Here is a 22950-nt window from a genome sequence, read left to right on the forward strand (position 1 = left end):
ATTATATCTTGAATGTAATTTTTGAACTAAACACAATTAACTTTATGATCATACAAAAAAGCTAGTAATAGCACATTGTAAAACATCAATTTGTGGAAAACTGTGTCACTGTGCCAATAATAGTGTAATATATTGTAATATGTATGTTTTATATACACTGATTGTATGAGAGCCAATAGAAAAGCTGACTTGTCTAATCAATAAGTGTTAGGGTTAGTTCAGTTGCTTATAAGCTCCTAACCTATACAAACATTTTCTGATTAATCTCAAGTTGTTTAAAACATTTGTTTCGCATTTTTCATTGCTGGAAAAAAGCAAGAACTTGAAATCAAAAATCTAGTTTGAAATATGTGGGGTTTTCTGAATAAAGAATAACTTAAACAGGTACTCGGTAAACCGTGGAGATCAAAACCTTATAACTGAGTAAAACTTCAGGTATTATGTTTGTTTTAGGATTACACTGTTTCTCATCAGGCAGAAAACTGAACTTGAATTGCCCTCCTCGCTCATACATTCTCATGCTTATTTCACTTATACTGGCAACCAATTAAAATGAATATACGTTTTCATCTTCATCATACCTCATCTCTCCGATATTACGACACAACCCTATGCATTTCAACACAAGCCTACCGTGTTGGAGGGTGGAAACTTGGAAGAGACAAAAAAAAATGCACGAAGCGTTTCGATTTTCTTTGGCGGTAATCGGTGACCATAATTTGATCTGATCACATCACACTAACATTGCTTGGGGCCTTATGTCATTTTATTATATTCACATACAAGGGGACGTCTTCACTGTTTGATTGAGGCAAAGTTAAGGAAAAGTGTTCGCGGAAAAGGTGTGGCGACTTTTTGAATTCAGAAATGTGTTGGTCAAAACCACAAAAGAAGTGGAAAACGAATAGTGTACAGCTTCTGAGAACGCAAGCAACAGCTGATCATCGTGGCTCACTGTAACAGCGCACTTCAAATAAGGAACATACAAGACTCGCGCGGGCAGCTGGTCTTGTGCGGTAAGATGATGTTGTACATGTGTTTGTACGTATGTGTTCACCCGCAAATAATTAGACCAAAAAGGTTCTTGAGAGCATCTTAGGGAAGTATAGTTAATGCCACTGTCCTGTTCGCGAGTGAGAAAGCCAGATTTAGTGAACCAATAGTGTCAATTAGAAGAAACTTGCATATGGAACATGGGATTTGGTGTTAAGCTTTTGAAAAACAACAGGCTGTCAATATGACATATGGTTCAAACAAGCATCTTCTTATCCCACACTTGAGGAAATGAAAAAACACTGAAGATGTAAGATAATATGATTGGTTACAGTCTTCGGTATTGGTTTTGACAGTTAGACAGAAAAACGTGATAAATATTTAAAAATGGTTACGTCTGTTTATAATGGTAACATTCTATGCAAGTAACACATTGATTACTTTTGTTATTTGAACGTTAAAGTTTGGTTGTTCCCAGTAAAATTTATGAATCGATTTCCGCAATTTTTGGTGGCTATGAAAGGTCTGCAGAAAAAAATGGTCTTGATGAAAATAGTACTTTTTTATCCTAAAATACAAAATTATTCTGCACCTGTTGGTTTTTTAAAAAACAAAACACTAATTTTAACATGTGGGATGGGGTCTTCAAATGTGTGCAAGTACCTAAAGAATTGTATTTACAGTTGAAAAATATGCTAGGTATTGGAAAATAGATATAATTCTCAAATTTTGAATTGAAATGAACTGGAGTTGGATAAGAAGTGGATTACTTTTTAATACACATGTATGATAAAAAGAAAGAGGGCTTGCAACTTGAATATCTATATATAGGTTTCCAATCTGACTAAAAAGGAGTGCGAACTTTCTCGCCTTGATATCACACTTATCCATCACTTCGCGTCAGTCAGACAGTGTGTTCCGCCCTCACCGAAAAGCGCATCTTCACAAGCCTACCGGCCATGGGTACAATTGTTTTGAGCAAACAGTCTTCTGGTGATAAGTGGATCGCACAAGGGGAGCCTCGATTTCGGCACACTATCCGGTGAGATTCTAATTGTTGTTCAATAGACCATTAGAAGGAAACGATTGGTGTCTTCCATTTTAATATGACGGAGCGAAAGTCGAACATGCAGCTGGCTGGTCCTTTTATGTTTCTTGATCAAGTGGTTTGAAGGAGAAGATGCGGGAGCAAGAAGTCTATTGAAATGAAATTTGATTGATCGAAAATTTGAAAGAATGTTGAATTTTGAAAAAAAAAAGGAAAATGTTAGATGTAGAAACCGAAAGGAACCAAAACAAAACCGCAGACTTTGCGTATTTTTGTTCATTTTCTGGAAGTCAATGTGCAGAAAATTGAAAATAAAATCCTTATCGTAGGAGGGCGAAAATAAATAATTGGATTACCTAACCGAAGATTTCTAGCGACCTTATCAACAAATGAGGTCCATGGGAACCATAGGATGTTATCACCTGCGAATTTATTATTTACCTGACCTACCTGCAAACAACACGTTCCGATGAGGTGTTGAGGAGAAATGGGAGGAGGTGAACAAGGTAATTAATCAAGGTTTAATGGCTATGGGAAACTAAAGATAGAAAAGAGTATGGACGGAGGGCGAACGAAATATGAGCTGCAATCCCAAAATATGATGATGAACGGAAGAAGAGGTGTCTAATGGAACACACAAGAATATGAGACAACATGATTAGAGGGTTCAGAAACAAGGCATACGACGGTAACTAATAAAGGGGAGAAGAGTATACATAAGGTAGCGGAAAGGGTTTTTGAAAGAAAAAAGGATTACATGTAATCAAGGGACCATTGATGAAATAGCAAATCCCTGGATTTCCTTTGCCGTCGTTTTGATGTCTTGTCTTTTTTTGTAGGATATTACTAAATAATAACCTTAAACATCTCATTAGAGAAAAGACAATAGATGCAATTTTGAGCTAGGCAGTCAAGATGAAAACTAAAAACATTCGATTTCAGTAATACTTTGATATGGATTGTTATACTAAAGATGGTAGTAAAACACATTTAAAAAAATCTTCGGCTTATCTAAATTGTGGTTTATTAAAAATGCTTTACTGTAAACTAAAAATATAATTAAAATATATATGCAATATCAAAAATTATGAATATTTCCAATTTATTGCTTTGAATTTAATAGAGCAAAATTGTTAAAGCTACTGTTGAAGTCTGAACTCAAAAACTTGGTCATGGATCATAGATAGATTTTTTGATTTAACCTCACCTCGTCGAAGAATTTAATTGCATGAGGGTGTATAAATGCAAAACCAAGCCATACGGTTAAAGCACGGCCAATTGAAAATGATTCGAGAAAAAAAAAACAACGGAGGGGTTGATCCATGTGTCGACACCGACACATTCATTCACTCCCCCCCCCCCCCCCCCCCGGCTTTTTTGTGCCCTCGTTTCGGCTGTCTGTCAACTGACAATTCGAATAAACGGGCGTGGAACGATGATTTCAAGGAGAGTGGTGATCGAGAAAAGAAAGGGGGAAAGAAGATGGTTTGTTTAGGCAAGATGGGAATGCTTTTCATCTCGTGACAGCTTTATTAGCACTGTCACATTAATTGGAAAATGACTATTGAAATCAGGAAAACCTCTATTTTCAACAAATCGTGAGTAGACAAGTATTTAGATCTGAGAATGTAATAATGAGCAAAACCAAAAAAATCTAATTATCTAGCTTTAGAATCCAAGTTGCACCTCTTTAAAGACTATAACTTCATATGAAATTGAATTCTATGTTTGAAAAAGAAGCGCAACGCCACATTGCAAGAGCTTTTACAGATCTTGTTTGTGTGCTTGAAACAGTCTTTATCAGATTTGAAATCCTGTGGGCTTCATCTACACTCCTAGTGCTACATATTAACACTTCCCCGGCTTGAAAAACGTCTTGTAACCGGAAGTTTACTCATTTCTCTTTACTCTATCTCTAGAATGATACATATGTTATGTTAACATATCGGATTATATAGTGGAACGTTTACACAGTCATTAGTTGGTGCGCGATAGTCAAGAAAATGAGAAGATGAGAAGGCATGGGGGGGGGGGGGGGATACTCCGTAGTGGTGTTGCCATTTGTTAATCTGTCACCTTTGTTTAGAGACAACTGTGTGGCACACTACTGGAAACTGGGGCGATTAAAGGCAATAAAGATGATTTTGAGGGTCGCGCAAGAAAATTAAACACCGACAATTTTAAATGAAGGAGAAAGTTAAAGCTGGGGGTTCGTAAAAATGGAACAGTGTTTCAAATAGTAAGCAATAAATAAACCTTGAAAAGCTACAATAAACTGTGTTTAGCCGTGAGAAATAATTTCGGTTTTTATGGCTAAAGTTGCTAAAATAAAAATATCAATCAAGTGTTTCAAAACTGAGCAATTTTGCAAAAACTATTATACTAGATTAATGGATATTACCATTTTCATCAGTTTTTTTGTCAGAAATTCAAATTTAAATAAGTTTGCGCAAATGGTATAACTGATGATGAATGGTCAGAGGGGAAATAATTGAAAATAATTTATATGCAGATAAACTGGCCACATTTCATAATAAAACTTCCTGAAAAACGTTGGATTATTTAAAGTCAAAAAGTCGTAGTTAGTTATTTATTCTTCAAAAAATCTAAAACACTGTCGCACTTTCGAACCCCTTCCGCTTTAAAATAATCTATATACCGTATTTCCTCTATTAGTCTTGCACCTCTACGGCCCAATTGAAAATTAGTCTTGAATAGAGAAAATATGGTAACTTAAAAAATTGAAGTCTAGTTGAAACTGTTTTATTTAAATTTATTTTTCTAGAATAATAAAAATTGGCTGAGCAAATTCGAGCTAAAAAGAAACGAGCAGAATAATTCTGTAAAAGACCACCCTTGAGCAATTAGATGTAGGTTAAAAAATTGAATTGCCCTCTAGCACTAAGAATTTCTGAAAAAGGGAGCATCACCATAAAGACATTTAATGCATAGGAAATGAATCCTTGGATGCCACCAATGCCCAATTCATTTCAAGTTGTGAGAAAAGGATTGTTGCAAACAAGGGACACCCATCCTTTTTCCGAGACAATAATTTACTATTCTTATGCACTTGTGAATGAAGCGCGCAATTCATCCGGACAATGAACATACTGTATGCGGTACATGTCTTGAAACAGAAAAGAGGATGAGACGGTGGATTGCAAGGGGCGAAATTAAGATGTAGGTCGCACAATTAACAATTTGCGGAGCGCAGATTTTGTTCCCAGGTTGAGAAAAAGAAAATCGTGTGAACCAATCTTTTTCAGAACAATTGCCGTTTGCATGGATCCTTCATGCAGCGACAATAAAACAAAACTAAAAAACAAAAAAAGTACGAAAATAGTTTAAAAAAGAGCAATAAATATTATTTTCCCCCATCAATTTTGAGTGTTGTTTGAAATATTACTACGTTCAAATTTTTCGTTTGAAAAGAGCAATTTTCGAGAGATAAACTACGAATAAATACAATCTTAGACAATCACATAAAGTTTTCGAAAATTACATTATCACCAGAAAAAAAAAGAAAAATAGAAAAAAGATTGAAAACTCTTACACAAAATGGGTAATATCTAGAACGTCAAATGGAAAAGGTATTATGGATATCAATCTGAGTTTATTGGTATTTTGAGTTGAGCTGTTTTTGGATGACAGGTTCACTATTTTTGCTATTTTCTTTATATATCAGAATACAAATTTCACATGGAAAGTGAAAATCGCAAGGAAAGTCATTTGTTAAAAACGGTAAACTTTCACAAAATGAAAGTTGCAATATTTTAAGTTTGTAAAAGGAATCATTTAATTTTTTCCAGATATTATACTGCATCTTGAAATAAGAGTTTTGAATGTGGATTTGCCCTGAAACACTTAAAACATCGAAAAATTACTGAATCATGCCTATAATATAAAATTATTTTCCGTGTATAGCATTTTACTATAATATCGGGTGGTTAATTTTCGTTAATGTTTTCCCACTTGCACTATTCCATTTTTTAATAAAATAAATTAAGTGCAAATTTTTAAGCATTTTTTCAATTTCTTATTTAAAATTATATTCTTCCATGTAATTGTAATATATTGTTTCTGTTGACTTAAATTAATTTTTGTTCCTTTTTTATGCCACTTATGTTTGTAGTTCTAGTTTTCCCCAGTTGCAATCACCTACAGAATATGTTTATTATGAATATAAACAACTCCGCTGTGAATTTCGGTTAATGACTGTTATTTAATACCTGTATTCTTTTTGCATAACGCTTCAGAAAAATAAACAAAAAAGTGACAATTGTGGTCTTTTTTATTATTGTCAAATCCATTCTAAACTCATACCATTTCTAGCATGATATTTCCTTTAATGATACTTGTTTTATTCAATACTATCCCAATTCGAGTTTCGGAAGCTGATGAAGAGTCAGAAAGACATCAAGCTTACCTGGATCATGTAATTTTTTCTCAAATAATCGATAATATATTGAAAATTTCAGAGAAAGCTGAAAGAAGATGTTTTAGGCCCATTGGATGGATCAATGCCGAGTGAGCTTCCGGTTTTTATTGGTGCTCAACTAAAACTTGACCACATATCACGTGTCGACGAAAAGACTGGATTTCTCACACTCGCATTAACTGTGAAATTTGTAAGTTTCTGATGTTAAATACTAAAAAAATAGGTTACTAACAATTTTTTGTGTTTTCTATATAATTTTTGCGGATAGGTATGTCAAATTGTTTTCGGCATGATCTAATTTTGCTGGCCTTCAAATTTCCGAAAAGTTCTTGAAAATTCTAACGTCGATTTAATGATGTTTTGGGAACCTGGAAATAGACAACAATAGTGAAAATTATATATTTAAAAATATGTGAAATTTTTTATCAAGTTGGGTGAAACTCCAAAACTTCCAAAATGATTTCATGATGTAGACCTACTACTGGACACCTGAAAAATATCCTGAAATCTGCTAAGATCAACTGTTAAAGAAACTTTGCGGGTTTCGAATACAGGAAAACAATTTAACGAGAAATTTCAAATCGACTTTTTTTCTAGTTCGAAGTGCTGGTCTGTAGCAAAATTGTTAGGGACTTACAAGCAGTTGTTATTTAAAATTATAAAAATTTTCTTTCAGATGTGGAGTGACGAACGATTGCAGTGGGACCCGTCACACTATTCCGGATTTACTAGAACGAGATTGGAATTTGTTGATTTTTGGTTATACCAAATTTGGAAGCCACGAATTTACATGACAAATACCTACGAGCGTAGACAATCAAAAACTATCGATTTACTCTCTAATACGCTTGTTGAAATGGACATTCATTCAAAAGGATTTGTTATGACAACTACAAAAATTTTGTTGAAAACTTTTTGTTTTCTTGATTTCAAAGGATATCCCCACGACTTCCAAAATTGTTCATTCAGTTTCATACCAAATATGAATGCTAACGAGTATGTTACAAATACACTTAGAAATAATCTTGAAATGTTTACAGTATATTTCTGGGTTCTTCAATGTTAAAAGCAAAATTTACCAAAGATTTCACAGATCCACAACAAGTTGTAAGGGTTCAAGATTTTCAAATAAACGATGTGGTAACCGAAGATTTGTACTTATTTATGAACAGAATTGTTCTTCACGACTTGACAAGGTATGTTATTCTTTTTCTTTCTTTCTTTCTTGAAAATGAATATTATCACAAGACATAGGCCATTTTTAACTCCACGTAAATAATAAAAAGTACATTTTTTTTCAATTTCAACAATTAATATTTCATTCAGGGAACCTCGCAGCCTTGTGCGATCCTTTGTCAGTTTCACAATAGTTCTTCAAAGGAAAAACGTTTATGTTCATCTTCAGCTTTACGCTCCAATGATTTTCATTTGCACGTAAGTTTTAATATTTGAGTCTAGAAGCTTGGCTGTAACTTTTATTTTAGGTTTTTAAGTAATTTCCCCTTATTTTTTTTAAACAAGGATTAGCTTTGTTTATTAAGCATTTCATTTACAGATGCCTGATCATCTCAGGATTTCTACCCAGTGAATATGCGTTACCACTTCTTGTGTTCAATTTAATATCGGAATATTTATATTTTCACAATATAAAAGATGTGCTTCCCACTGATTTTGATGGGACTCCGACTATAGGTTTGATTTGATATTTATTCACTTATTTCAGAAAGTATATTTCAGCCCTTATTGCAACTTTCACACTTGCCGAAACAATGTCAATCATTGGCTGGAAAATGTTTATAATAACAATCATGACTAAAAAACAGAAAGCCTATTTCTTAAACTCATCAAAATTCCCTCTTGATTCAGGATTTTTCAACATCAGAGTTTTGAGAAGACTGCTTACTATTGATAAATTTCTGATGTATATGTTGATTGCACAATCATTCGGAAGTATTTTCATTATGCTTAAAGATTAATTCGTTGTTTTTTCAACCAGTTTTTTTATAAAGATGTTCGTAATGGTTTTTTTTTCTGTTTGAAAAAATCGAGTATTGAAAATTTCTAAGTAATTATAATGACGGATTGTTAACTAAGTACTTGGTGGTTCATAAAAGTTTTGTAAAAAACAACATGAAAAAAGGTACTTGTAATCTATTTTGATCGGTCTTCATTGTCACCATCTTCAGTCTGAGATCTTCAGTCTGAAGTCTGAAGTCTGAAGTCCGGTTCTGCTCCTTCTATGCTATTTTCGTTTGTTTAGCATTATGCTCTTGAATTTTAGATTCAGTGTGACGTCAAATGAGTATTGAAAAGAAATCAATTATCGGTAACTTTTTAAAACTTTTTTTGAAGTTCGCTCAAAAATTCACTCCAAGTTTTTGTCATGGAATCAAGCAGATAGTTTTTGTTCATCATTGAAAAAGTCTTCACATTCACAAATGCTGTTAATAAAAATAAACAATATGTAAAGCAATGTAAATACCTATTAACTACGGATCCACTTTTCATACCAGGTAAAAAAGTGCAAAGTGCAATCTATCTTATGATCTTACTATTAGGAGAGTTGGTGGAAGCGGACGATTCTTCAGGCAACGCTTCAGGCAAGGCCATATGTTGCAAAAATGGATTTCGTTGTGTTGGATTTTTTGATTTTTTTTTTTAAGTGATCAAAATGTGTGTATTCGCATGTTTTTGTATTTTTCCAACAATTAATATTTTGCTGCAAAGGGGTTGCTATAATTATGGACTACCCTCTGGTTAGGAAGAAACTCACACACTTTACGCTTTCTTTAACTTTTTAAAGAGTTTATCAACAAAATATTTTTGATTCCGTATGTTCAGAGCCGACTACAATTTTTTTACAGTTATTTTTCCCCCAACGCGCGGAACTCCGCATGCTGACCCTCAAAGTCAATAGGCAGAAGTATTTTTTTGGATTGAAAAATGATAAACTATAACCTGCGTCTCTTCCTTCTCTCTCTGTCAATGTCAATTTGATTATATTAGTGAACACTTTATAGTCCGAACGACTACTGGAAACGTTTAGAAACGAAACTTTTCATTCCAGTTTCCCTCCCGTTCTTGCTTCACAATACAGTGTAAAAATCAATATCTCATTTTCTCTCGAAGAGTCTAGCTACAATGTTTCCTATTTTCATTGTGCTCGTTATCCATATTCATCTTGTGGTGTCACAATGGGAAACGGGAAAAAGCTTCACGGTTTTGGTGAGTTTTATTTTTCATATGTTGATTATTAGATAGGTCTATAACTGATAGTTAGTAGAAAACATTCAAACCAAATTTTGAATTCTTTTTTTACAATTTTTCAGACGAAGCTTCGGTCAGATTTGTTCAAGAATTATAATGGTTCAATGCCTGTTGGGAAAGGAGAATACCTTGAAGCAACTCCATCATTGGAAGTTGGTTTTATACATTTTATAGATGACGATCACGGGTTCATGTCTGTTGTGATTAACGCTGAGCTTGTTAGTTACTTAGTTTACCAACCAGTAGAATCATTTATTTTTCAGACGTGGATAGACGAAAGATTAAAATGGAACCCAGCAAATTATTCGGGAGTTCGCGAAATTGTGGAGAAGACTTTTGAATTCCGAAAAGACAACAATTGTTGGATGCCGATTGTTAAATATCGTTCTTAGTAATAAGCAAATATTATTTTTTCAATATTATTTATATTTTTTCAGTGACCGTAGGTATTCTGAATTGGACTTGCTTGAATTCTCTGACGCGAGAACACTTATTTCCTATAAGGGTGAAATTAAAACGGCTTTGCAAACTATGGTCACCACAAAATGCCAGTTTTCATTTGGAGAGTATCCGAATGATTATCAAAACTGCTCGATAATGTTGATTCCAAACCAAAATGCAGACGAGTAAGTTCATTTTCGTAGGTTTTTATTAATTTGTATAGATACACATTTCTGTTGACGCATAATGTTGGCCCAGAAAGTTTTTTTACATCAACATTTCCGCCTATGTATTAAAACTCATAAAAACTAAAACTATGGACAAAACACTTCACCTAACTCTTAAATTCCGAAATTTTCTTTTATTCGAAAAAGTATTACTAAAGTTGTTTAGTTATTTTACCATGTACAAAAAATATTTTAAAAAATCCATAATATTGTCAACAAAATTGATCATTTCTCAGATTTCGATTTGTGTCTCCCAATGGTTACTGTAATCCAAAATTTGAAAATCTTGAACACCGTGCAGTTCGAGTCCACGATTTACATCTTATGGGAGTTGAGTCCAATATTTTTTATACGTTTGCAAATACATATTTTACTGCTGAGGAAGTTACCGGGTATGGGTCATCAAAGTTTGATATCTAGAAATTTGATATTTCAGTTTTGAATACATGGCTAAAACAGAATTCCGTTTCAATCTTATGTTCAAGAGAGTCAACAAGCTTCTGAATGTTAAACTCTCAATTCCGTCAATCTTGATTTCTATGTGAGTTGGAATGCACAATTTTAGTTGCATAAAATCTTATTAAAAATTACGTTGATATTTTCTCAGTATCTACTATATGGAACTTTCGAAAAAGCGTTTATTTTTGAGAAGGGCAGAGCCTGTGATGTCAAAGTATTCAATACTGTCTGCAAAATTCAGTTTATGCATATGGTTTCTTAATAATTTCACATTAACTGAGTAGTCAAACTCTCATTGGTAGTAATTCCCTTGTTAACAAAACTATGTAAAAAAACAAATACTTTTTTCAGGTTCCTCATTATAGCCGGACTCTTCCCTAATGGTTACTCGATCTTTGGTTATGCTTACTGCTTTTTTGTTGAAGTAATGCATGGATTGTATGTTTCGAAAATACTTCCTAACGACATCAGAGGAATTCCCTATCATGGTAGGCTTTTTTCATCTGATATCATATCTTGAGTTGATCATTTCAGGAGCTCTAGCGTTGTGTTTTTTGATTGAGACCGTGTTCCTCTTCTGTTGGAAAGTCTTTTCTGTCTATGCTAGAAACCAAAAGCTCTTCGCTCAACTTCCAAATGTGTTTGCTGACAACAGAGTCTTTGTATTGAAATTTGTGTTCTACGTTGATAGAGTAGTGTGTGTCGCATTATGCTTGCAATTCTTAAGCGTCATTTACAAAACAAGATAAAAATTGTGATGGTATTTTTTATATACATATAACAATCACATGTAATGTGCTTCGTAGTGCGGGCAAAGAGAGATTCCTTGCGGACATCGAATATCATTGATTGCACATTGTAGGAGCATCAAAGTATCTTTCACTTGGTTTTAAAATCTGAATTTTATGCTCTAATCATAACAACACAAATTTCGTTAATTGAATGAAGATGGTTTTTATAGAATAAAATAGAAAAAAAATGTGATGTGTGCTTCAAAATATTGAGCATTGAATGGAATAAAACACCGTTTCAATTATCAAACAATGATTTGCAAGAGGCAAAGCCATAGAAAATTTAAGATGATGCAATTTGAGGCCGTTCCAATACACCTCTGTCGTCTGAATGTGCGGGACTATCACTATCTTTTTCAGGAGTATTCATGTTTGTGACCGTGAGCTCAATAACTCCGTGCATGCCATCATTCGTTTGGTTTCCGTTGTTTTCTGCCTAAAAATTCAAAGTTTCAGAGTTTGAAATCAATTTCCCTCATTTTCCCGTTGACATACATAAGCCCTCTGTGGATCAAAACCGACATCAACATCAACCTGTGTAGTTCTGATATGGAATGGGAAATTTTGATTGTTATCTGACGGACGCGATAAATACTGAAAGAAACACAATATTTCAACGTATGCTTTAATTTTCTCGGTACCAGGAAAATGATGTATCCGTAGAATGTCACAATGTTATCCACAATGTTCACCACTTCCGCTCGAACCCAATTGTTCAAGCAGAAATTCGCAATCATTGTGAAAATTGGTGGTGCCCAGAACCTAAAATTCAATCATAGCCATGACTTTTATTAGGTCCCTTCTCAGAGTTACCATGGTGTCATGAGAAAAACGAAGCTTGTGAAAAAAGCAGATTTTTGCGGCGAATCGCTTCTTGACATCAAAGCCGCAACGACAAAGAAGACCCACGCTGTGAGACGCCAAATTACTAGTAGATATGCTGGTAGGGATTCCGATTGAGCGTACACTTCGGCAGGATCAAAGAACTGCAATGGATTAGTGTAAACATGGAGCAAATAGAAAAGTCTTTAATTATGAAACATGTTTAGATTTAGCGAATTTTGCATATGAATCAATTTTTGGTAGAAGGAAGTATAAAAACTAATGTTCAAATAAATCGTGGATATCAGTTTTAAAAATTTAGAAAACGAAAGAAAACGTGGGAAAATTTGCATACACTAATGAGAATTTGATTACATTTTTGGAATATCGTTTTTAATTGTATTTTTCTCTCACCTTGATTTCCCAAAACTGCATTAAAAGATACGAGCAAATGAACACAATGAACATTCCTACTAGGAAAAGTTTGTCCAGCTGAAAACTTCGTCATTATTCAGTTTGATAGTTCAACTTTTCGAACCCTACCCATGATAATAACATCTTTGTCACATTTAATCCACGGGCAAGTACAAGGCACATGTACATGAACAACATGTCTGCCAGCGCGCTGCAAACCAATTAACAAGATCGTTATCATAATTGTTCCGCTTACCGAATAAACTGGCCCGATGTCAATATAATCGGTAGGCCGATTCCGTCAATAGCATAGATGATATAATTTGTGACGAGAAACCCTAATCCAATTGTATTCATAGTGATTGACTGAGAGCACATGCGAAACGTGTTGTGATAGAGACGACGTGCCGAAAGACTCTCTAGCAAAAAATATATATAAGTTAATTTTTAGGTAGAACCAATTACTTACTTCCCATTAGAAACACACATACAATCAAAATGGATTGAAGTCCAAGGAACAAGGTGTCAGAAGGAAGGATGACTGTAACCGTGATAAACTTTCCAGAACAAAAAATCTTCACTTACGCCATTCATCAATTGAAAATTGATATTTAAGAACTTCAGTAGGTAATCCATTAGTCATTTGTAGAGTAAACTCAGCATAAATCCCAATCGATTCATTATTATAGAGCCTTCGGTCTTCACTTTCGCTTGGATCACAGTTTGCAATTGCCAAAAACCACCATCGACTTCTTGCGGATCTAAAAATATTCAGATCATACGTGGTCTAGCTTTTAACATTGTGCTGACGTTATCTGGCGTTTCTGTCATAACAAAAAATAAAAACCTAGCTTTTGGTGAACAATGAATCAGATGATGAAAAATATGTAGATAACAAAAAATAAAGTCCCAGTCAGCCTACGTGTCTGCCTACCTTTTCTACGTTTGTTGTTCGTTCGTAGTTCAAAAATCAATTAATCTAGCCTCTGTGAAACACATAATTTGGCTAAATTGAAGAATTTTTGTTAAATTTACGCCTTTTACAAATGTTTCAGACATTAAATTGAAAACAGTTGTAATAAATTTTCAGAACGTTTTATTTCGCAATTTAGAACTTTTAAGCAACCCATCTCTTAACTTATTCGATTAACGAAAATCTTTTTAAAATTTTTTTAACTAATGAGTGTGCTACAAACCTGAAAACTCTTGTCCCAGAGCATGCTATCCATTGTTGTCCAAGCCCATCAGAATGAATTTGACACCTTCCGTTGCCTGAACTGTCCAAAGCATATGGGCTCAGGTAAATCTATAATTTTGAATGCACTATAATTTCATAAAACATTATCCCTACAATTTGGTGATTCTCCGAATGATTTGCCAAGAGCTGCACTCTGTCTTCACACGTCTAAAAAATCAATTTCAATATGTAATTATTCGGAAAGTCAACCGACATTTAGTTCTTTATACGCCCGTGGCCATTGATCTTCGGTGTCAAAATATAGAAGGAGCATTTGAGTTGGGTAGAACTGAAATAAGAAACTATTTTATAAATTCTACAATATTTTTTAATTACCATGGGATATCGAAATGTGTATTCTAAAGCTCCAGTGTCTGATTGAAAGCAAAACCTATCAAGATACACAAAATCCTGAAAACATGTAGAGATGCACTTGCAGATTCATACAGAGTGACATGATATCATAGTGTGCGTTTGGTGACTAAATCAATGTATCTAAAGTTTTAGTAAACTTTAAAGCTAACTCGCAATGACACTCAAAACAAAAAATGCAATTTTTGAAATAAACTTCTCTCTAGATAAATCGCAGAGCCGTTGTTTGATATGTTTAGAAAAGTTCACAGAAAAACAGAAAAAAAATTGTTTAGAAAATTTGAACAAACCCTTTTGGAGCTAAGAATCCCTTGAGCACGCTTTCCCTGAGCAATATAAATGTGGTAGCAGAATGTGGTTAATAAAAAGACCAATCTATGTTTTTCCTGTATGAATTTCATCTCAAAATTCAACCAATTAATTTCCTGAATTTTATATATTGATAATTTTGAAAATTTTGAAAATAAAACAAATTTCCGGTAGGAAGCCGAAAAAATACTGAGTTAATCAGTAAAAGTGAATAACAAAGCCGAAAAAAAAACAGAAAACGAATAACAAAACAAAAAAGGATAGATAAGAAAAATAAGTTGAAAAATGGATGGTGTTTTGTATTATGAGAAATCGGGAAATGAGAAAAAAAGGAAAACTGGTAGTCACGAACTGCTTCTCAGGCTTCTCTCCTGCTCTTTCATCAGTCCGTTTTAGATGAAGCCGTGGAAAAAGAAGCAGAGCTCTTGCATTTTGGCCGAGTGAGGAAAATAAGTTGCTAAGCGACACGGGCAAAGTAAACGCGAGACCGCATTCTGCGCAAAACTTCTACTGCTATTGGGGCTGTTGCTGCTGTTGAAAAATAAAAGATAGAAAATTGTTGAAATGATTATCTCGCTCGTTTTCAAATAAGGTTCCGGATGTAGTGGGTAAGGTGGAGGATGATGACAACTTGTGATAGAATTTTAAATTTTTTTTCGTTTTGAGTATGCTTCACTTCAATATGAGAATCCGTGTTTTACAGAAAACAAGCACTAGGAAGAAATTAGTTTTAGCTAGACAATTGATAGACAACTGAAAGCACTTTTAACGGATCTTCTTATTGTCGGTAAAACATTAAAATTAGCTGAAAAACTTGGAAATTCTGAAAACAAATTCAAATTAACTGCCTCTGAATATTTCACAAAATTGTCGTTCTGTAATCCGAATAATCGATAGATCGAGATTTCAGCAAATGTCGAATTGTAGAACTCAAAGAAACATATCAAAAGCTCCAAATTATTATGAGATAAAAGATAAAAATTGATGTCTTTACTATTTCTATATGAAAAAACTCACTACAGTATTACAGTTTTTTATTCATTTTTGAATTTTTTCTTAAAATTTTTGAAGTCGATGATTGTCGAAAAATTTTTATGGTCATTTACCACTGATTTGAATTTTTGTTTTTATCAGATTTTTTGATGTCTTTTTGACAACAATTGACATCAAGAATAAGTGGGAAACGAGAAATTTAAATATTCAACAAGTTATGACTGCAAGTTTTGTTGGAAATTTCATCATTGTAAATATAAATCTCTGCACAAGACGCTAAATTTGAAGAATAATATTTGATTCTCAATCCAACGTACAATCATTTTCATAAAAAATACAAATTACTTCAGGGTTTTGTTTTTGAGAAAAGAAACGGAACCCGGAAATTTTCAGTAATTTTGGGGTTTGAAGTTTTTCTCATATCAGTATTTGAAAACAGAAATCAGCAATAATTCGTATCTTTTGCAAGAAAACACTTTGATGTGAGGTAAACATCAGTGATAATTTGAAAAAATGGCTACAAGTTTTTAGCTAATTGTAAGAGATTTCAATTGTAAGTTTGAATATTTTGTGACCGTAATATTAAGAAAAAAAAAGTTTTTTATCTTGAGCAACTTGGTGAAAAATTAAATTTTAAAAACTGTTAAATTTTTTTCAATTTCTTTTGTCGGAAGAAGAACAAAAATGCCAATGATTTAGTTGTAGCCAATTTGACGATTTTGTAAATGCACCAAATTTCAATTTTTGCCCTTTCACCCACTAAGAATTTTTTGAACTTTTATGTAGATGGGATTGGTTTTTTTAAATTCTTAAAAAAATCTTAAGATGTATTTAATTTTGCAGTAATAAATCCCTGAATCAACTTGCGGCCATAATTTGTTTAATTTTGCTGGTGGCCAGAAATTATTGTCTTTCGGCAGTGTCTGGTGCAAATTTCTCACAGCTAATATCTCGGTCACCATTGATTTTAGTCTAATCAGTTTAATTTTAAAAAGTGTTTTAAAACCTTTTCTATAACTGATGCTTGATTTTTCATATTTTCAAAAGCAATCAAGATATATACTGCTATAAAAATCTGCTTATTTTCAAGAGGCCAAGAGGTAAACGGTTTTAGGGCTAATATGACTCTCTGAGAGTGATGAAAGTAACTTTCTACTTCACCGTAAAATCCATGAACCATTTGACAACCATGTAAAAACTACATGTAAAAAACCAAACCAATATCGTTAAATTGTTTTGACTATATTTTTAGACACCCACGCAAAAGCAATTTTTAAATTCATACTACTGATTATCTACGTTTTCCGAATTATATGCGCTCAACGCAACCAATCGTGATTTACATTTGTTTTCGAGTATGAAAAATCGATTTTCGTTAGAATATTAGCCTTCACAGCAGATGTAACTTTTTTTAGAATGCATATGAAATTCAATCCACAACATGATAGCGTTACCAAAAACAACAATGATTTGGCAAATCACTTGGGAAAGTTCTTTCAATTTTCATGGAGATGAATAAATTATGAACTTTTTCTTTTACTTTCAGTTGAAATCTAATAACCTAACAAATGTTTTATGAGTCACTTCTGACAGAAATTACTGCTATCAACAAACTGACTAATTCAATTTTAGGTACTTGTCAAAACCGGTTTAACTAATATTGCAATACCCAGTATTTTGAAGTAGTTTTTGATTGATTTTATCATTTGGCAACAGTTTTTAAACTGATGGGAATATTAATTTTTTTAAATAAAAATTAACTACATTTATTCGAGCAGTTACAAAAACAAATACCAATGTTGATTACTTAAGGAAATCACAAAGTTGAAGAAACACAAAGCAAAAACTACGAGAGCACAAAGAGCAATTTTTTTGATTGGGGGAGGGAGGTATCAGTTTGACGGGAAGGTTGTGACGTGGCAGTGAATAAGAACTTTTGGATGGTCAAAATGGCATCTGAAAAATCAAAATAACAGGATAAAAACGTTTTTTTCTCCCAAAACCTACCCATAATGGCAACGTTGGCCTTGAGCAAGAGTTTTTATCCACTGCTATCATGTCGCATTTCAGATTTCGTCAAGAGATTCAAGGACTACATAAAAAAAGGTTAGGATGTTGATAGAGATGGAGATGCTGAGGTGAGAGTAGTAAGAAGAGCAGCACAGCTGACAGAAAATATAGTGGTTGTTTATGGAACTTGTGGTTGGGAAAAGAGGTGGCCAGTGATCCATGAAAAAACAACAAAAAAACAAGTCAATTGTTATTACTTTCCAAATGGGGATTAAAATATTTGGAATTGGTTGGGAGATTTGGAAACTGTGGTGACATGCCAACTCGTCCAACGGAACATATAATACTGGAAACGATAATGACTTAAATACTCACTGTAAAATTGAAAAGAGATGAGAAAATATTGAGTGTCTAACTAGATTCGTGATAGAGATTGAAGACAAGGAGATTTTCATTGGGTGAATTGGAGGAAAAGTGACATGACTAAAGTGCACTAGAAGGAATTTGACATAGTAAAGCCTTAACCAAAGACTGGAAAAACATGAAAATGAAATGAAGATTTCAAATATTGATATTCGAAGAGAATTGTTTGAAACATGACATCTCCGTAGGGAGTTAGTATGATTGGGAGAATTGCCATTTCAAATGACCTGGTTATTCAACGTTAAAAAAAGGAAAGTAATTTTTTTCTAGGGTTTTTTCTGGATTTTTTGTTCTGGTAATGTAAATGAAATGATGAAGGAAAAGAAAAAAGGTTATTGGGAGAGAAACGACTACCAGAGTTAAAGTTCGTGGGGACAAGAGCACGGGATTAGATGAAAAAAGCGCTTGCGCTAACTGAGAAGACCGTCTACTACATACTAAAAACTAGGAAGCCGGAGAAATGAATGTATAAATGATTGAAAAAGGGAAGCCTGGTACAAACAAAAAAAAAGAAAGTGATTAATTGACTGGGGGAATGATAACGCGGGCGTCGTAAAGAGCAAGAGTGCTGCGGTGCACGAATTCAAGCCCATTCTGACGTTCAGCTTCTTCTAGATCTTGACTGATGGTTCTGATGAGGGCACCCATTTCTTCGTGGTCGACGTTGTCGTCGTTTAGTTGACGTTCGAGTGTCTGAAAATTTTTTTAAAAAAATATTTTTAAGTTTTCAACATTTTATTAGTTTTGTAAATACAATGTAAATATAAACCGGACAAAATTGTTTCAAAACGGTTGAATTAAAAATTGCAATGAGCAAAATGGAAAAAATTCGCTTCGGACAATATATACTCAAAATAAAGACCGAAAAAAATTAACAAAAATTTCAGTAAGAGAATCTGAAACTTACCAATCGCTTGTTGTGCTCATTATCAACAGATTCGAAGTATGGAAAAGTGAAATCTTCATCATCAATACTACACGACATATAATCAGTGCGACGAAGAAAGATCTGCGGACGATGCATCAGATGCTGATAGTGCTTGTTACGTTGCAACATCTGCTCCGGTGTCTCACGATGGAATTTGCTTGGAAACGACGAAGCAACCATAATGTCTTCAATTTGGTCCGGCTCACAAAGCATCAACAAATTGATGAGCTCCTCTCTTGACAAAAAGCTAACAGTGTCGTAGTCATAATAGTAGACGGTTTGGTCCATCATCTCGACGGGCACAAGTCTTCCACACATTTGGCCACAGGTCAGTGTCATTGCCAAGTTTTCCATCATTGTAAGCATTCGTTCTTTTCCTTTTGAATGTATCCGTTCCTTGAAGACATCGTACATTCTGAACGCGTATGTGATTATATATTTCGAAATTTAAAAACAAAAAAGTTTGAAGTTGCTCCGGACAAAAAGCAGCCATCAGTCTATCCCGCACATGCGCATTGCTCAATAATCACTTGTTGTTAGAATATTGGAGCAACGGGATGGGCGAGACAGAAAGATGCTATATAAGGGGCATTTCATGCTCCAACCTAACAAGTTTCTAGACCACAATAAGAATGGGGAAACTTTTTCAGTCGCCTTGGCAAGAAAGATGAATTGTGTGAAGTTTTTTTCTGGTAGAACTGCACTTACCGCTCTGTTATCAGCATAACTTGCAGGTCACTGTTTACCCCAAAAAAAGGAAACAGTGGCTCGCGATTTGGCACTATGTCAATCGGTCGGCTGCGTGGAATTCGTACTCCCTGAATCGCGATGATTCCAATCACAGGATCGTATTCATTTGGAATATCTGGATTCATTCCCGACAACGGTGGCGGCATGGATTGAGTGTGTCGTGGTGCTTTTCGATGATTCAGTTCTTCAGCCTCAAATGCATCATCGTCTGTATCGTACTCACTGTCGATTGGAGAGAATCCAGGAAGATCTTCATCCGGCCGAATAACAAAATCTGGCGCAAACATATTGCGTTGTGGGATGTTGAGCTCTCGACTTCTCTTCTTCTTTGGAATCTGACCCTCTTCCATCTTCTTGTTCTCAAGCTCAACACTCTTCTCGACAACCATCTCTCCAAGGTTGTAACAGGAGACGACGACCACAAATGGCGAACCAGCGCCGTTCTCTTCAGTGTAGATCCCGTCTTCACGAGCCTCGCGGCCCATTACAGCTGTGTTTCTGGCCTCCTCCGAAGACGATAACCGGCCATGCCGACGAACAAGCTCGCGATCTCTGCTCAGCCTCTCATGTTCCGTCTGCTTTGATGATGAAGCTGAAGATGTAGACGTGACTGAGGTGTTTGTTGAATTGCGACTCCCTCGTCGTAACGTCACGTAGAAGCTTGTCTTCGCAAAACCCGTAATATTGGTTCTGGAAACAGAAAAATTGAAAAATCGTCTTCCCTCAAAAATTATAATTTAAAATCTAAGTTCTAAAAATATTTTTCCAAAATTTCATATTTTGTCGTAAGCGAAATTTAACTAATGGCAAAGCCTACCAACCAAAGAACCGAGGCGAAGGGAAAAAAGTAATTCAATATTTTGTTTATTTGAAATTTTTGAAATCGAGAACTATTTATTTGTCAGTGAGCTTTCCGTCTCTCACCCCCTTCTATTCCAATATGCGCCAAGTGCTCACAGTCTTTCAATGCCTCATTTTTCCAGCAAAAAGTATACAAATTTAATACACTTGAAACGCCAAATGCCTTCACTTCTCTTTGTTTCTCTTTGTTTCTCACACACTAGCATTGTTCTGGGATCCATTGGTTTGCAATGTTAGGGTGTGTGAAACGCAACGAAATGAGATGAAGAACTAAGTTTTACGAGCGGAGATTACATTTCTAATTGGAGCCATATGGGTTTTCGACTTGACTTTTCTGCGGGAAGGTGGAATAGAAACACATAAGTTAAATCTGTACAAAATTACAATTTTCACATGTATCCTTCAAATGGTAATTTAGCTATAAACGTAGCTCATTTGAACTTTCTAATATTCAAACTTTCTGTGCAGCAGTTAAATTGAAACTTACAAAATTCCCTTATAATCAAGCATAGTGTAATGTCCCGTATCAGTGAGTTTCACCAAGTTGAGGTAGACGGTTTCTGAAAAATAACTATGTGAAGCAAATCTTTGGTCTTAATATTAAGTTATTGAGCTTTTCATTCATTTAACCAGCGCCCCTATAGCATTTAACTATAAAGAGATATGTAGGAAATGAATAAAAAAAAGTTATGAGAAGAAGAAAAATATAACGAGGACGTAGAAAAAATGTAAGAAGAGAAAAGGAAGAGCGGGGAAAAATGGAGGGCTGTGGCAAAAAGAAGGGAAGAAAGGCCGTCTCTTTCAATGGCCAAGTGGGGTTGGAACACGCGAGAAGGCCCCCTTAGGCCATATTATTCCGAGGGCGTAGGCGGATTTTTTGGTTTGAAGTGTTCTTTGGTAATATTTCATTTTTACGGACTCTATTTAAACTAAAATTCCAAAAAAAAAACGAATCCTAGTTCTTGGAATCCCTTGGCTCAACAGAACCAAAATAGACGTGAATTGGCATTCTTTAGAGTAGTCATATATTTTCTTGCAAGAAAAACATGAAAACGAGAGGAATGAGACGTTTGCATGAAGGCGTCTTTCTGTCTGCTTTGCTTAGTAGGCCTATAGGCAGACATGCAGACACGACAAAAAAAGAAGCTAGCTAGATAACTATGCTGTCGAATTGTCTTGACAATGAGTGCGCCAATACACTCTAGAATTGCGGGCACCAGAGGATGGAGGGCGGGGTGAAAGAGAGAGGGAAGAAGAAAGTGAAATGGAAGAGAAAAAATGAGAAAGAGAGAGAGAGAGAGAGACAATTTCCCGTCATTATCATGACCTCCACGCAACCTGGGAGAGGCATTGGAGGCTTAATAGGAAATTGGTAGAATTTCGCCATCAATTTACTTCATTACCTTTCGGCGGTACAAGAAAACAAAAAAATCAATGTGAATCCATTTCATTGCAATTTTTTGAAAAAAATGTGTGGATGAAAAGTTTTAAAATGAAGTTTTGCCTCCAATTCTGATGCACCCAGTTTTCCTCTATAGTTAACCAGTGTAAAAACTTATCCAAATGTAGAGTTAGTAGAAAAGGTTACACTGCTTTTCGAATCAATTAAGAAATGAAAACGAAACAATGGAATTATTTTGAAAGTAACGGAACATATAAATATGAGGAACAACGCCTTTTACACTTCTAAACTAGAAAATTCCCAACTGCAGCCTTGACACCCAGCATAACTTGATTTCTGGCATAGAAATCGCCACACTCTCCGGAATAACCGAATTTTCCGCGTGGGCATCTAGTGGTTGAGTAATGCTAATCTACCATCTAAGAGATGAGACGAAGAGCTTGGGAAACGTAAACAATCACTACCTACAAAACTCCCCAGAGAGCTACTAGTGTCAAGAAGTGTCCGGCTGGCCGTTTTTCATGGTTCTTGTCGGCAGGCCAATCAAAACATGTTTAGGCTAGGCGCAAGATACGAGGAAATATTCTCCAGAGGACAAGCGAAAAGGATCCTTTTGAGATGCCATCATGATGATGTAGAACGGGAAAAAAATATTGACCAAAAAAGTTGAAAATTCAGAGAGTTGCAACTGCTCATCTCTTCTAGGTTTCAGCTTCATCTTATTACCAAAGAGCTGGCGGTAGGAAAGTTTTCAAACATTTTTTT

The 22950-nt window shown here is 34.6% G+C and overlaps 4 protein-coding genes and 6 non-coding genes across 10 annotated transcripts; 5 read left to right on the forward strand and 5 right to left on the reverse strand.

Annotated features, from left to right (window-relative positions):
• The first annotated feature begins 882 nt into the window (after positions 1 to 882).
• On the forward strand, positions 883 to 996 carry C15A7.5. The gene has a single exon (NR_072211.1). It is a non-coding gene; the product is annotated as an Unclassified non-coding RNA C15A7.5 (non-coding RNA).
• Positions 997 to 3304: 2308 nt separating this feature from the next.
• On the reverse strand, positions 3305 to 3450 carry C15A7.7. Its single transcript, NR_072212.1, has one exon. It is a non-coding gene; the product is annotated as an Unclassified non-coding RNA C15A7.7 (non-coding RNA).
• Positions 3451 to 6278: 2828 nt separating this feature from the next.
• Positions 6279 to 8504, forward strand: lgc-23 (Acetylcholine receptor-like protein cup-4). Its single transcript, NM_077615.8, has 7 exons — positions 6279 to 6476; positions 6520 to 6669; positions 7156 to 7475; positions 7520 to 7675; positions 7806 to 7913; positions 8035 to 8171; positions 8217 to 8504. Exons 1-7 carry the CDS (start codon positions 6375 to 6377, stop codon positions 8453 to 8455), a joined length of 1212 nt encoding a protein of 403 aa, NP_510016.2. The 5' UTR covers positions 6279 to 6374; the 3' UTR covers positions 8456 to 8504.
• Positions 8505 to 9620: 1116 nt separating this feature from the next.
• On the forward strand, positions 9621 to 11634 carry lgc-24 (Acetylcholine receptor-like protein cup-4; the record flags this gene model as incomplete). The annotated part of the gene is made up of 8 exons (NM_001129638.3): positions 9621 to 9704; positions 9809 to 9964; positions 10010 to 10137; positions 10184 to 10372; positions 10651 to 10806; positions 10851 to 10955; positions 11225 to 11361; positions 11408 to 11634. 8 exons carry the CDS (start codon positions 9621 to 9623, stop codon positions 11620 to 11622), a joined length of 1170 nt encoding a protein of 389 aa, NP_001123110.2. The 3' UTR covers positions 11623 to 11634.
• Positions 11635 to 11701: 67 nt separating this feature from the next.
• tmem-145 (GPR180/TMEM145 transmembrane domain-containing protein) lies at positions 11702 to 14935 on the reverse strand. Its single transcript, NM_077616.6, has 14 exons — positions 14800 to 14935; positions 14474 to 14548; positions 14352 to 14426; positions 14252 to 14305; positions 14097 to 14206; positions 13486 to 13661; positions 13370 to 13441; positions 13157 to 13319; positions 13030 to 13111; positions 12901 to 12978; positions 12478 to 12650; positions 12306 to 12426; positions 12160 to 12258; positions 11702 to 12100 (listed from the first exon to the last, which is right to left on the reverse strand). The coding sequence occupies exons 1-14, from the start codon at positions 14908 to 14910 to the stop codon at positions 11948 to 11950; spliced, it is 1542 nt and encodes a 513-aa protein (NP_510017.3). The 5' UTR covers positions 14911 to 14935; the 3' UTR covers positions 11702 to 11947.
• Positions 14936 to 17551: 2616 nt separating this feature from the next.
• Positions 17552 to 21343, reverse strand: W03G11.4 (uncharacterized protein). Its single transcript, NM_001392858.1, has 4 exons — positions 21271 to 21343; positions 19881 to 20612; positions 19152 to 19587; positions 17552 to 18937 (listed from the first exon to the last, which is right to left on the reverse strand). The coding sequence occupies exons 1-4, from the start codon at positions 21291 to 21293 to the stop codon at positions 18764 to 18766; spliced, it is 1365 nt and encodes a 454-aa protein (NP_001379095.1). The 5' UTR covers positions 21294 to 21343; the 3' UTR covers positions 17552 to 18763.
• Positions 19658 to 19755, reverse strand: mir-233. The gene has a single exon (NR_002429.2). It is a non-coding gene; the product is annotated as a pre-microRNA mir-233 (primary transcript).
• W03G11.20 lies at positions 21013 to 21090 on the forward strand. Its single transcript, NR_072214.1, has one exon. It is a non-coding gene; the product is annotated as an Unclassified non-coding RNA W03G11.20 (non-coding RNA).
• Positions 21344 to 22442: 1099 nt separating the features above from the next.
• On the reverse strand, positions 22443 to 22641 carry W03G11.18. The gene has a single exon (NR_072215.1). It is a non-coding gene; the product is annotated as an Unclassified non-coding RNA W03G11.18 (non-coding RNA).
• On the forward strand, positions 22574 to 22787 carry W03G11.16. Its single transcript, NR_072216.1, has one exon. It is a non-coding gene; the product is annotated as an Unclassified non-coding RNA W03G11.16 (non-coding RNA).
• Positions 22788 to 22950: the final 163 nt, after the last annotated feature.

Source organism: Caenorhabditis elegans, chromosome X (genome assembly GCF_000002985.6).
Source record: "Caenorhabditis elegans chromosome X".
Lineage (NCBI taxonomy): Eukaryota > Metazoa > Nematoda > Chromadorea > Rhabditida > Rhabditidae > Caenorhabditis > Caenorhabditis elegans.